This window comes from Vidua chalybeata, chromosome 1 (assembly GCF_026979565.1).
Source record: "Vidua chalybeata isolate OUT-0048 chromosome 1, bVidCha1 merged haplotype, whole genome shotgun sequence".
In the NCBI taxonomy this organism is placed as follows: Eukaryota; Metazoa; Chordata; class Aves; order Passeriformes; family Viduidae; genus Vidua; species Vidua chalybeata.
This window is the reverse complement of record NC_071530.1, coordinates 27328228-27343991: the sequence shown is the minus strand read 5'-3', so window position 1 is coordinate 27343991 and position 15764 is coordinate 27328228. Positions and strand designations below refer to the sequence as shown.

The window sequence follows — 15764 nt, the reverse complement described above, 5'->3', positions numbered from 1 at the left end:
GGGAACCCGCAGCGGAAAACCCCAGCAGCACGTGGAAGCTACGCCACAGCCGGGCTCCCAAGAGCTGCGTGCAGCTGGGGAGAAGAAAAGCAAACACTGCAATACTGAGAGCTTGCTTTTGCAATATGGCAGAGAAATAACTTAAGTGAGCAATGTTAGCATCTTCTCTTGTTTTCCAGGTCCATGGGGGAGATGCATGGGAGATGAATGCGGTCCAGGAGGCATCCAAACGCGAGCAGTGTGGTGTGCCCATGTGGAGGGCTGGACCACGCTGCCCACAAACTGCAAGCAGCCCGAGCGGCCGGACAACCAGCAGAGCTGTTTCCGTGTCTGTGACTGGCACAAGGAGTTGTACGACTGGCAAATCGGCAGCTGGAACCAGTGCCGGCCTGTCCTCTCCCGCAGCCATGAGAAGCCCCTGGAGTGCCTCAGGGGGGAGGAAGGGATCCAGACAAGGGACATCACCTGTATACAGAAGTCCAATGGGGTTCCAGCTGAAGATGTGATCTGTGAGTACTTTGAGCCGAAGCCCCGGCAGGAGCAGGCGTGCCTCATCCCATGCCGGCAAGACTGCATCGTGGCCGAGTTCTCGCCCTGGTCCGAGTGCTCGAAGACCTGCGGCAACGGGCTCCAGCATCGGACTCGGCACGTGGTGGCTCCGCCGCAGTTTGGCGGGTCAGCTTGCCCCAACCTCACCGAATTCCAGATGTGCCAGTCCAGCCCGTGCACTGCTGAAGAAAGCCTGTACAGCCTAAATGTGGGACCATGGAGTGCATGCTCGGTCCCCCATTCAAGACAAATAAGGCAAGCGAGGAAACGAGGGAAGAATAAAGACAAGGAAAAAGACAGAGAAAAGGCGGTTCGAGATCCTGAGGCTCGCGAGTTAATTAAGAAGAAGAGGAATCGTAACAGACAGAATAGACAGGAGAACAAATATTGGGACATACAAATTGGGTACCAAACAAGGCAGGTCACGTGTACTCACAGAAATGGGAAAACTGCTGCTCTGAGGTAATCACTATTTATGTTTTCATGCTTTAATTTTTATCTGTTTAAAGTAAAACATGTGTAAGTGGATTCTTTTACATAAACCCAAATCTCAAAATGGAGCTCATGCTATTTCCACTTCTACATCCATCATCAAGCTCAAGTGTTTTCTGTGATGTGAAACATGCACACTGTGCTGGTGATCATACTAAGTATCACACACAAGTGCACTGTTAAGCTGTGCTAGTCCCTAGCCTCTGTTTTCTTAAATAGATTACCCCTAAATGCTTGAAGAGACATGTCAAATGTCTGCTCTGTTTCTGTGGGTTGAGGCAGGCATCTGCTCTCTAACAAGTTATGCATTTTTGAAACAGGTGATGTAGATGATGGGCACGAAGACTAACAGGAAACTGGACTGAGTCAGACTTACAGTGAAAGTATAAAACAAGAGAGAAAGATGCATGAGAAAGCAGCAACTACTCATTCCAGTGTATTTTTTTAAATAGATGAGCATGAAACATTGTTTGTCCCTCTTGATTCCTGTGTCAAAATTTCTGAAAGAGAGACTGAAAGTAAAACCTCTTTGTTTGTTCCATGTACTTCCTCTATTTCTTTCTCATCTTTACCTTTATGCTGTCTGCCCTGTGTTTTTTCTGATATTTATTTTTATATCTTGATTTATTATTTTACTTTTCAAGAGTTCTGTCAATCACTGATGTTTTGATAATTCCTTCCACAGGCTTCTGGATGCGTTTCTAAAATTGTATTATCTTTGATTTTTTTTATCCGGCATTCTCTTGCTAGCTCATGTATTTCTTTCCTATCCGCCAGAATGTTTTTATTCAACTCAAAAATCTTCTTTCAGTCTAGTCTTCCTTTCTTTGATGTGATTCTATTTCCTGCTCTCTAGTTCAATGCCTGATTAATCAATTTTACTTCAACTGTGAAATGACTAGGATATCTTGCTGAATGAAGCTTATAGTCATTGCTGCTATGTTAGTGTTTGAGAACTTATTTCAAGGTATTTTACTTTTGAGTTTTTGTTGTGCCACTTAAACATTCTATCACAGAACGTGTAATTGCTTCCACCTTTTTAATTAGAAACCAAATAATACCTTTTTTTTCAATAAAATACACTTTTTTTCAAGTGTAGAAAACTTTTATTTGAATACAATTCCTTTCAAGAGATGATCCAGCAGTGAAAGAGGAAAATGATAAGTTCCCTGGTTTAAGGGAAGAACTGAAAGGCTTGGGTTGTTTAGTTGAAGGAGGGACATATGGGTGAAGATGTGAATTAAATCCTATGAGTATGTAACAAGCCCTTGAAGGAAGAATGGAAAATCTACTCTCTATATATTATAGATATATTGGAAAAGCAATAGTGGGCAAACCACAGCAGTGCTGAATGAGGCTAGGCTTCTCAATACTGGGAGTAGTGAGACTCTGGAGAAAATTGCTTGGGCCATATGTGGCACCTCCATCTTCAAAGGTTTGTAAGCAAAGGCTAGAAAAATGCATGTGTCAGTGATGACACACCTGAAGTAGCTCTTGATTAGGTAAGAGGGACTGACTGCATAGTCTTTTTGCAGTCTCTTCTAGGTCTGGTTTTCTTTAGTTCTTTAAGATTTTGATCCACACTTCAGTGAAGGTCTTCACAAGAAATCTTAAAATCAGCAGCTCAGGCAATCCCAGGTGTTGGCTGCAGCACAATCTCATTATTGGTAAAGCAAAAATTGCCTTTACTCCTTCCTTTTCCAGCCTCACATCATGCAGCCCACACTGTGCCTAGCCCTGGAACATCATTACCCTTTAAATACAAGGAATAATTTATTGTACATCAGTTCCTATCAGATAGCAGCCAGGCACTCTTTTTGAAAGTCCCTAAGATTTTGATAGGTTAAGAAAATTATTGAGCAAAAAAAAAGGGTGGAATGACACAGTCATGCCAAAGCTCTGATAAATGGTAAAAGAAAGTAAAAGTATAGTTGGAAATCAGTGGCATACTTTACTCATCATCTTTACACTCACTCTTGAATTCACTTCTATCACCAGCACTGTCTTAAGTTAAGACACCACAGTGTCTTGTGAAATTTCAGGCTGATGCAGGGAAGTGAACTCTTGCCTAAGGCAGTGAAACAATAGATAATACAACGTAAGATCAATTCTTCAAAGAGGTGAAAATTAAACAAATGATGCAGTGGGCATTTTTATGTCTAATGGAAAAGATTTTATGTTTTAATTGCACAAAGGATTTTTAGTAGTCTTCACATCAATTTTAATATAGATATTTTTTTCCAGTTACATAGAATAAAAAAGAAAATTTGGTGAAATGACTCGTGCGAGAAATTCTGGCGCTGATAACATAGCTTTTAGAGACCAATGTATATCAGCTGTATATCCATTTGTATCATTTATGCTGCACCCTTCACTAAGCAATCAAATGCTTTATTCTGTGACTGCCATTCCAGAATCTGAAACAATACAATTATTTTTCTGCCCAGGGTGTCAATGCAGCCAGCTCAAATGATTTTATAATCTCCATCACATAGTAACTGTGTTACTAAATAATATAGAAAAGTAAGGTGACTGGAAAACCTGCCGTTCTCATGTAAAATGCGCTCCAGCTTAAATAGTCCATTTTCAGTGAGTTTTGACTTTAGCAATCAGAAACAATCAGCCCCCTGGCAGCATGACTGAAAGAAGAATAAAAACCCGCAGGCGGGTAATATTTTTTGCAGAGATAGCAAAATTGATATATTATAAAAAGGGTTTTTAAAAAGAACAACTTTCAGAAGGGTGCTACAGAGAAAATGGTTCTGTAATGCTGTCAGCAAAACTTCAAAAAGGCAAAATTCTCTTGACATATCAGCACACCAGGCATGGTAAAGAGAAGTGAAACAAGAAAATCAAAGTTTAATTTATATACTTTATTACCGAGTGAACAATAGATAGTCTCCTGTGAAGGATGAAATATTGGATTTTTGCAACAATGCATGTGTTCTGCAACAATGTATGTGTTACACGGCCTGTGTTTGCTTTATGTTCCTCTTAGTCTGAAATTCTGGTGCACTGAAAATATTTGTAAAATAGAAATGTTGAAGGAAACAACAAATTCAGTAATTAAAAGTGGCTTATAAAATGACTTTTCTCTGGGTAGCTAACAAAATCTAGACAGTGCTGCTGTTAGTGTAGAGGACAACACTTGATTGTCTGAAATGTTTCCTCTTTGATGAAATTGGGGTTTACCAAAGAGAGCTGTTAGACAACAAACTGGCAATGTAGAGAAACATAAAATGTATGAAGAAGCTAATTTTGAGTTGCAAACCTGTTTGTCCTATTACAAGTTGTGATGATTATGCCTCATGTTAAGCCTATAATTTTCTGTTGTAATATAGACTTTCTTTGTGAGCAGACTTTAGTGGGAAAATGTAAAAAAAAAGTTTGGCTGGTTTGTACAAATTGCACAAGCCTAAGAAAAGGTTGGTTTTTTTTTTTTTTTTTTTTTTTTTTTTTTTTTTTTTTTTTTTAAGTTCATACAACCATTTTACTTAAATGCTTTCTTGGGACCCCACTAGATTGCAAAATTTGGAAGGACTTGAGCAGAGACATTTATAGCTGTAAGAATATGGAACAGAATTAGAATATCTTCTTGTATGTTTCTGTGCTTCAGCAAAGATTTTGAAATCCAGTGACAAAGCACATCATGTTCCCCTGAAGCATCTGGTCCATAAGTGTGGGGACAACCTGTCACTGCTAAGAGTCACTTAACTCAAATGGCTGGAAAGGGGGCTGTAGTTAAAGCAGTTCTTCAAGGATATAACTGCCTCTTGAAAAAAAAAATCCCAGGAATTTCTGTTCTATTTCCTTTCTTTTTCTACATCATTTGGATACAGCTTGTTATCTTGATTAATCTCGGACCAAAACATCTCTGAATGGCGGGAAGAATGGAGGAGACCACGTAGGAAAGCATCCCCACCAGCTCAGGTTGCACTCCCATAAATGGTTAATACTCTCTTGGCAGTACCACTGTGGAAGAGACCTGTATGTGAAGATGAACATTATTGGTGACCTAAATGACCTGAAGTGAGAATTCAAGAAAAAACAGAAGTTTATAAATATCCAGAGCTTTTATTTCTTTGTTAGAATATAACCATATGCAGTTACAATCATGGAACAAAATGAAGGGGCAGAAAAGAATCCAAAATTTAAGACATGCCAACCAATTATTTAGCAGATTGTGTTAGCCTTAATGCATTTGATCATATGATCATCTTTGATTTGTTTCGCCTCTGTTCATCTGAGAAGGTAATTATTTTTCAATTATTTTCATCTTCTTCATTGATTCTGTGCATTCATTAAATATTTGGAAAACTATATCCACATCTTGTAACAAATTTAACTCTTTTGGAAGTTTTCATAATAATCTTATTGCAGTGCTTTACTAAATTTCAAGTTTTGAAGAGTTTGAGCTTTTATTTATTCCAATACTATAGTTGAGACATGAGAGATGGCAGTAGGACCAAAAATATTGAATGGTCTTGCTGATGTTGGGCATACGTAATGCTTCATTTTTCATCTTACTTCACAAAGATGTGTATCTGTTTAAGCAGAGTCATGATATTCACTACTAGCCACAGGTGTTAAACTGAGTAGCCAGAAAATAAGGAATTTGGGAATGACCAATTGAGTATTTAGACTGATGAGCGAATAATACTCAAGATAGTGTCAGGGAAAACAAGGAGAGATAATCTCTTCTTCTAGAATGGCATTTTAGCTTTGTTTTCCTTTCCAGGTCCTGAAACCTCTTAACCCAATGCTCCCATTCCAAATCATAAAACAAATGTCTGCATTCACTTTATGGACTTTCACTCCTATAAATTATAAACTGTGTGAAGGAGAAAAATAAAAAACCAAGCCAAACCATCAGAAGCCTGTTGCTTTATTTATGCCATTGATTTGGAAAGCAGACAAGGAATATACTGTCAGCAAACAGAGAAAAGATTCAGACACACAATACAGCAGTGCAGTTTGTTGAACCCTGTAATGTATCCCTTGCTTGGAAAAAAATCTTAAGAGATTCTCTATGCTTTTCTGAGCCTCTCCATGAGGCAACAGGCAGAAAGGGGGATGCATGTGAAGGTGGCAGTGGTTAAGGTGCAGTAACTTCAAGGAGATGGGCTGCAGAAAGGTGAAGAAAATAGCAATGCAGAGAGGATGAGTTGTGGAGATGGAGCATAAGCAACATTTTGTTTGTCACTGAGGACCAGATGACAGCATGTATGTCTGCCCCTGCTTTTTATGTTACTGCAAAGGCAGCTCTACTGCTGTTTGTAGAGGAAGCCTCCAAGCTCATCATACTGTGAGGATTTAAAAGCCATAAGTGGCTCACTTACAGAGTGCCTGTAAATATCACAAATTTGTATCATGAGCTATATACAGTCATCTTGATTCATTAATTCGGAATTATTTAGAGCACATTCTGTTAACAAATGTAGAACAGGGAAGAAGAAAGAAATGTTGGATGAAAAACCTCTTGATAACTAAAAACTACAGGGCTACTTTTCAGGTGGATTGGGATAATGAAAATGTAAACTATTATTAGAGAAACAGGATGCAAACATTCCTTTCTTATAATTTTCCATTATGCCTTTAGAATTTCAACGAATTTGAAAGTAGAAAAATCCTGCAGTTTTTTAAGGTGATTTTGGTGGAGACAGTAATTTCTGTGGATATGTGTAATATTATTCAGGGTGTTCCTTTCTATTCTAAGTACCTGCTTCATCGTCTTACTGAGGCTGCTGTTTTGACAATGTCTTGTCAGTATTGCTACACATTTGACATACCATGCCCAAATCTAGATTTAAGATGGAAACGTACATGCTGTGCTGAATAATTGAAACAGCAATGAACGATTCCTTTTTCCACACCATATTTTAACTCCTTTCATACACTGAACAGTTGTTCTGTCTTCTAGATGTATGACATTCATGTATTTCTCTGCAAATCATCAAGATTGGGTGCCTTTCTTGTATACAGTTTTTATTAAAATACATGTAATTGTCTTCCTTAGCAAAATATAATAGGCTATAATGTAATGAGGGTTGTAGTCCATGTTTTGATAATCTCTTGTGGCAATAAATCCTATGAATGAATAAATTATTTCCTTGAATGAATGCAGTGTTGAATTTTCAGCTTCAATCTAGAGATTATGTTGCACAGTGGTAAATTGAATTAGGCACCGAGGTCTTTAATGAAGATTCTCCTACACTGTACTTTTATGCAGCTTTTCTGCCTCATTGTCAGTTAATGTTAATTGACCTCGGTGTGACAAAATAGATGTTAATCAAGGAGAATTTTTTAATTTTTTTGATTTCCTATATTGGTATTATATCATAATCTGTACAGAGTCCTGTAGGGAACAAACTAGAATGTATTACTTGTTGAGATTTGTTTTGTGCTTTGGTTTTGTTTGGGTTTTTTATTAAACTGCTAAGCATAGTCTGGGATTTAGAGTATGCCCTTGTTTTCTCAATTAGCTTAACAAAGTTATGGTATGGGAGAACATGAATTGAGCATCCTCCTGGGACATATTGTCCCTCAAGGTGGAAATGCGCAGGACTCACACACACGACTCCCCAGAACATGAGGGTTGGCTATTTCAGTGCCTAACTTTCAGCAGTCCCACTGGAAATAAAATGTGTGGCTTACCTCCTAATACTGACCACATTTTTCCAAATGCTGGACAATGCAATGGAGCCAGTGATACTGCCAAATATAAGCATCAATACAGAAGCCAAATCTAAACTAATTCCTGAAACACAACTAATAGTAGTTATATAATTTTTAGTAATATATTTCTTTATATCGTAATGTTAATGCTGCAAATTTAAATTCACAAAGTTTGGCATTTTGTTTATTTTTTTCTTTGCTGATAACCCTGTGAATCTAGCTGTTATATTGGGTCAAAGTAGATTCTGATTAATGCTATGTAATGAAAATTCCCATTGACAAAGGGATATTCCTCCCTAAAGCTTTAATAAGTCATCTCTGTAGATTCTTGCCAAATAATCTGCTCTGCCAATTTCAAAATTATCTGTAGCATGAGATGTACATGCATGTCACTATATCACTGGACTATGAAAGATAGCACTCTCACTGAACACTTTTGCTTTTTGTCTCAGACACTCATGGCATCTGCAACAGCCCCACAACAGCTGTTGTTGACACTTGTTTGGGTAGAGTAGCACTCCTTGTTGCTTTGCTCATATTTTTTCTTGACACAGTAGCTGTATGTAACCTCTATCTTCTCCTGTAGTGTAGAAAGCCTGAGTGGTTTTGTTTATTTCAAAATGGCAGAATTACTTAAACTTGTGAAAGGATCATGGGAAAATAGTCTTGTGAAAAACACTTAGGTGGACAATATTGGAATTGTAAATTAATAGAAGTGGACTCATTGTTTGTGTGATTATAATGGCCCATTATACCGGGAGGTACTAACAGTTTCTCAGAACAATGTGCAAGATGACCAATACTAAACAGTGCAGCTGTATGGAAAATGAATGAGGACTATGTCATTTTCTACTAGGAAAAAATACAGGCACTGTATTTTCACTAATTTCCTTAAGGAAACAAGTTGGTACCAACCATAAACTGAACCTCTCAAGGATGACTAGACTTCACAAATGGCATTTTATGTCTTCAGAGTAGATCATGGGGGTTATCTGAGCTCTGGATTTAAATCACTGTATTATTATTCCTGCTGTCTTGTACCTGCACATTAAATAGAATATTTTAAAATTTGATTTTATTTATGAGAAAACATCCTTTTTTTTCTTTAGGCAAAATATTTATCACAGTCTCTCTCAAAATCCACAATACTTGTGGTCCAAGAATGGCATAGAGTTAATTTGATTATTTTTCTTCAGAGGTTAAAGCATCCAACACGCTGTATGAGCTCTGAGAAGAACGCTGCATGGAAAATAAATAGCTTGTTGCAGCACATCAGGACATTGTGCTTGATTCTTGTACCCGTAACTCCAAAATCCCTCTTGCTTATACTGAGTTTGTCTTAAGGTTCCCTGGTGGTCAAATAAAGAGCAAGGAGAAGACACTCCACATGCAATATTAAGATCTGGATTTAATTCCAGATAAAACACAGGATTAATATTCAGCATGAATACTTCTATGTTTCCTCAGGCTTCCTGCCCATGAGTGTGATCATTCAAAGCTAAAACGGCAAAGTAGAACATTGCACACATGAGTCCTTATAATTCAAAGGTTGATTTGACCTTCTGACCTGACCAGATTATTTCTGCGAGGTAGATCTATTTAGGTTGTGAGCATCTAGGCTGTCGGTCTGCCCATGGGTTGTCAGATTTCCCAGTAGTTTAAGCCTGAGCTTTTCTAGGATATAATGCTAATGAGTGGTGTGGTACAGATTTTACCCCTTCCTTCACTGTAAGGTTACATTTATGAGAAGCAGATGTGGTCTTTGCAAACTGTTCCTTATAGTCTCTAGTCTTGTAGCAATTTACTAAGATTTAAAAAAAATTCTGAGCAAACTCCTGATAGTCTCTCCACTGGGAAAAGTAAAATATGCTTGTACTCAGCTCCTACTTTAAATTCTTTTCTTTGCCTTAAGGATTCTTTAGGAGTTGGGCCAATGTTTGTGCATGCCTGTAGGTTGTCTTGCAAGGATGCTGCCCAGCCTTGTGGCTTGTTCTAGTGTGATTTACAATGGCTATTTTCAAAAACAAATTTGCTTTCTTCCAAAAGATTCCTCTAGTTTTAGTTTGTCCTTCAGTCAAAAATGTCAGCCTTTGCAAGCCTGCTTCTGTGTATTTGTGTATGTGTGTAACTTTGGTTTTCAAGTACTAAACTAACATGTAGTTTTGGTGTTCTGCAAGTAATTAGTTATTGTTTCAAGTCTTTCTGCAGATGAGTTTGGTGAAATGGGCTTGTATAGTCTCATCTTGTGGCTGGTGGTAAAGGTGGGAAACCATTTTTCTAATGGTATTCAATGAAGAAATATTTCATGAAATCAGCAATAATTCAAGAGAAAATCTCATGGTTTGTGATGATGTAGGTGATTGTGGGAGATACCTGATGGTGTGCAGGACTTTGTGTCTAGGAAATGGTTAAATTATTTTGCTCTGAAAGTTATTTTGCTCTTCTTTCTTAGTATTTAGATGAAGCTTTTTAAAAACCTGTTAAAGCATTTTGGAATTCCTTAGAATGTGGATTGTCCTTTGATCTGAAACCTTCAGAAGAAGCTACTTTTTCTGCTGAACTACTGAACCTCCTCTTATGATATTCAGTATGTCTTTCTTCCAGGCAGGTAGCCTAGTTTTTGGTTGCATCTTCTTCAATCCTCTAAAGTTTTTAATTCATTCATTCAGTCAGTCTTGTTTGTTGAAAACATAATTGGATTCTGTTGCTGGGGTTTTGCTTTGGAGAATGCAAGCAGAACTCCAAAAAGAATAATGAAGTTCCTTCCCAAAAGGAAGATAGAACAAGTTCTGACTCCACAGCTCTTCCTGATCCTGAAGGGCATGTGGTATCTCATCACTGTGACACTATTTAGTATGAGAGAGTCAAGAGAAGGAAGAATACCATTTTCCTCTAGGTTTTGTGTGGTGTCTGACAATACAGATGTCTGTTGAGTGTCTCAATGAAGCCAGCTGCGCTGAACTCTCTGACAGTCTATGTGCCTGCTTTCCACACCAGTGGTGAGGGTAGGTCAGTCGTGCCAGGACTGGAGCAACTGGGCAGATCTGTAGGTACATGTACAAAGTCTAGAGTGACAGGAGCAAGGACCCTGTGGACATAATCCACTTCTACATCAAATAGTCAACCTGGATTAAAAAAAAATCACAGTTTTCAATTAAAAAAATATAAAATTCATTTAAGTCCTTTTCAGTCAAAACCCTGTCTTTTGTTCCTCCTGTGTGAGTGCCAAGAGTTTATGTTGGCATCAATCTCTGAACCGTAGCCATGTTATTCATTTCAGAATAATGGAAATCTCTGTATGTAATCAAATGGAAAATCAGCTAAAGAAAAAACAAATATATCAGAATTCTGGGAGAATGAGTATAGTGAATGAAAGTAAGGAATAGTAACTGTGAAAATTTCATTAATGAAAATCAAAGCTGAACAAGGATAATGGGAAAACCAAAGTTGAATGCTGATAATGGTGAAGGAATTGAGGCAAAATAATGCAGACAAAAGTTATTGAAGAGACTATTTAGCTTGCATTAACCTTGCCAGTTGGGCTCCATTACTTTACATTATAGTCAAAACCAATAAATAGCAGTTCTTGTTAAATATCAGTACTGAGTGAATTAATTGAATTTATTGTAAAGAACATGTTCTTCACTGTTCAATTTTACATTTAAGTTGCAAACCTCACATTGTTGCTCTATTACATTTAAGCATGAAAAGCAGTGTATCAGGAAAAGCACAAAATCAAAATGGTGTCTCCGTATACCTTGTGTTTGTGACTCCTATTTCCATTAACTCATAGATTGTTGAAATATAGTAATGTACAGATTTTTTAGGGGTGTCCTCAGCATGAATACTGAACAGTCCTCAAATGCAGACCAGTTTTCATCTCAAAGTTGTACATAGAGTAGAAAGATGTGTAGTTGCAGGATATAACTGTGTTCAAATAAAACAGTGAAAGAGGACTCTTGGACCTAACAATGAGACCATCAAGGAAAGATCTTATAGAAGTGTTGAAGCTCAAAAATGCCACAGAGAAAACAAATATACTTACACAAGACCTGAAGTCAGAAAATGAAATTAACTGGGCATTTTTAATGCAAAAATAACTATAGTTATTGGTCAGTAAAAAAGGTGTGCAAGGCATTGTTTCTAAAATGATGTACATATCAAAATCTTACCTAGTTTTAGGATACATTTATGTTAGTTCATGGAGGTGAACACTATAAACTCTTCAGTGCAAAGATTCAGCTTGTGTTCCAAAAGTCTATAATCCATAATTTGTTGGAAAACCAGAGGATATCTTGGGATAGTGTGACTGAGTACTTGTTGTCTTTCCATTTTTGCCCTCCATTTGCTACTGCCAAGGCAGGTTTCCAACTGCATGGATTATTAGTTAGTTAATAGTTAGAACTCCCAGCCATTCTGATGCTGCTCTTCATCTTTTCTTATTAATTCTTCTTTCTAATTACTACTCCAGTCCGATATGAAAACACCAGCAAAAGCAGAAAATCTCTTAGTTGTACAAGTTATATATAAATGGAGTATGCTCACACAGCAGAGTCCTATTGCCTAGCTTAAAACCTCTTTATTTTTTCTATTCATCTTGCATGAATATAGAGATCAGTCCTGCTGTCATGCATTACCATGCATTTGGCTTCATGAATGCAGTATGCACAGCTTTATTCATTGCAAAAATTTATCAGAAAGCCCCATTTCTTGTCTGCTTGAATTTGTAGAGGAGGAAATTCCAATGGTCTTTTCCATGATTTTTCTACACAACCTAAAAGACAACTTTTGAGACTGAGATTATAAACACTCATATAGGCCATTGGACTTTAAAATCAAGTTTTCCTGATTTTTTTAAAGTTGTAAAAGTATTTTTCATTCTCTAAGAGATCTTTAGGATACCTCAAATTTTTTTTTTTTCCCTCATGACTAATCTAATTTTTTTCACATATTTTAAAGCTTATTTTTGACTGAGAAGAGTTCTTTCAACTGCATAACTTGCTCATTTGTACACAGGTACTGTGGTGTAATTTGCTCCAGGCTTATGTGGAGGCTTATGTCAACCTTTGTTCTCCCCATGTCTTTAGCCTTAATTATCCCATAAATTACTTTGAAATCCCTAGGCATAACCTTCCTATCTTTAATTCTTAAGTGATATTTAGTTTTTATTTATTGCTGTAGAAGCACAAACGAGGCTGCGGAACGTGAGTAGACACAAATTCTTGACCACATGTCCTCAGAAGAGGTTGAGCAGTAATTATGTTCTGTAGGTTGTCCTTTGAACCAGCCTTTTTCTTTACTTCTTTTATCTAATCTATGTCTTTGAGGTCAGGAATAGGTTTATTGTTGACTTAATAGCAATAGGGACTATTTATCCCCCGTGATGTTTCATTTTGTTTGGGATTGCTTTCTCTTTCCATTGTGTCATTTAAGTTCTTTTATACTTTAAGCTTAATTTCCCCACTATATCTGTTGTCTGAAATGGTACTTTCTCAAACCACAACCTTAGTTCAATTTGTATAATTCCTTCTTCCCTGCCAAAAAAACTGGGGTATTTTCCTTTGAATATATTCACTGGATTGAGAGCAAAATGCTGCAGACTTTGCATGCTGCTGCTTCCTGTATCCAGTCTGCTCTATTGACTTTTAACAGCATTTTCATGTAGCTCATGCTTTTCTTTGAGCTTTCCAAGCAATTATCTGGACAAAACTATATGGATTGATAGTGACGACTTATTTGTGTCCTCTCTGTGCTTCTTGAATGGTTAACTTTGCATATAATGTGTCATTAGTCATTAGTCAAGGGCATGGAGATGTTTGGTGCAGAACTTCTAGTGAGTTGGGCAGTATCATGAAATGAATGTTAATTGTCTATTTTTATTTTCTGTTGTGTTACTTGCCCATTTGCCTTTTTTCCTGTGAGAAGATTCACCCCAAGTCTGCATGACTAAACAAGGCACATAAATCCATCAAAAAGTACAGAGAGCTTTACATAAAAGAAAGCTTTGCTTTCAGTTATTTGTGGAGATCAAATCTGTAGCATTAGGTACCAGACACAGAAGAAATTATTTTGTTTAACAAACATACTGCCAGGTTTTGATTTAGAATCAGTCTGCTTATTTCTTCTGGTAAAATAAAGTTTGAAGTATATGATTTTTTCCCCTCCTTACTTGGTTAGAGTACAACACATATTCTTCCGCTGCCTGCAATATGAAGGAAAACTCTTGGTATGGCCACTTCCAGTTAGCTCTCATTGTATATCTAACTTGCTCCAGGAAAACCAAGTGTTAAAAGAACAAACAGCAGCTAATTTGCTTTTGCAGCTCTTTCTAATTGTAGTTATTTCTGTCCTCAGAAAATAATATAACACTATGCATAACAGAAAAGATGTTGTCTACTTGTCTAGTGACTTACTGTATCAGTTTCTTGTTGGTGTTTATGTACTGCAAGTGGTGCATGGTTTTAATAAGCAAATAAGGAAATAAATTTAGCTCACTTTACCTCTTGCTTGTCTCCCTAATAATATTTATGATCCACTTACAATAGCTTGCGAACATCATTGTTTTATATTTAATTTTAAATTATTTTATTTTACAAGTATTTGAAGTGAGGCATCATTTAACTTTATTGTTTTATTTTTGTTAAGGATCATAAATAAACAATGAAGTTAGTAACATGGTACAATTCTGTTTGGGTCTTCATGCCCACATATGGAAATAATTAGTAACAAACATCAGCCTTTCTCATATAACACTTCTCCCAAATAAGTTTTGAAACAGATGCAAAGACCAGGGACTATTACACATTATTAGTTACCCTCTCCCCTCCTCACCAAAGCTACTTTATGTTGGCAATTTTGTGCATGTTCCCTGGCAATGTGCATCTATAATTAAACTCAGCCCCAGTCACAGTGAGTGTGAAGAGGTTGGTTTACTCTGCCCTCAGAGGTGTCACACTGGATGGGGACTTGGAAGGGGAGGGTACTTAATCTGTTCTACAAAACAATTTGCAAATGCTGCCCATGTTAGAAACCATAAGGAATGTATCTTTTCTCCAGTCATTAAAATGTGTCTTTGGGGGATCAATGGGTCTATATGTTTTGTCAAAGGTACAGAAACTGATTTATTAATTTTGACAGTACCATAGTCCTATGCCAGATGGGGCTACATGTAGGTGAAAAAGCCCATTATTAAAGAACAATTTTCTCAAAAACTCTGAGTGTCTTTCTCCACAAACAGGATGTAGTTTCTGTCCTAAAGCAGAATAAAAGTTGACTATCATGTGTTAGGGTTTCCTATCACCATTACCTTCGACATAATAAAAACATTAGAAAACTCCTTCTGAGTAATCCCCTATGGTCTGTCAAGCCCAGCAATGTTTCCACCTTGCTGTCTCCAGTGGTAGAGGGAGATGCAATTTAAAGACCAAAAATATGACACCTGACTGTCTTTTGCAGTCCATTCATTTTGTATTTCTCCAATATCCAAAGTAAATGTATTAGGGATGATGGCTCACAGATTCCTCAACCTCTTTTTGGACATGCTGACACTGTCTCCATAACCAGGATCTTCTGCTATCAAGATGTGGAATTGGTCTGTTTTTTGTGCATAAAATGCTTTCATTATTGTGTTTTTAAATCTCAGTTTCATCAAGTACCCCTAGTTCTATTACAAAATTTTGTAAATAGAGGTTCAAAATTATGTTGGATATTATGAATAGGGCCAAGTTTTGTATAGCAGTGAAATACTTGTAAATATTCATATTCATTTTTCTGTATTATTTTGTGTTCTTTTAAAGGGAAAAAAAACAAACCTTTTTAGTATAGTTTATAGGCCTGGTGTTGAACAGAGCATTTCATTGTGCTATTTGCAGCACCAGTAAATATTTTTCCTGTCTGTTTAACTGCTTCAGAAGCCAAATTTTTATTCCAACTCAGACATGATAAAAAAATAAATCTATGTTGTAATTGTAATTAAGAAGATAAAGTTATGCTTTATTTAACTGTAGTTTACCTTCTCTATTTCTCATTTTTCGATTGTGAATCAAACT

At 36.9% G+C, this 15764-nt stretch overlaps 1 protein-coding gene across 1 annotated transcript in view; it reads left to right on the top strand.

Annotated features, from left to right (window-relative positions):
* The window catches only part of THSD7A (thrombospondin type 1 domain containing 7A), a 145725-nt gene that overhangs the window by 25919 nt on the left and 104042 nt on the right, over positions 1-15764 (top strand). Inside the window, exon 3 of the mRNA XM_053932746.1 lies at positions 180-1011. Coding sequence (XP_053788721.1) covers positions 180-1011 — 832 coding nt within the window. The remainder of the gene's footprint in view (positions 1-179; positions 1012-15764) is intronic.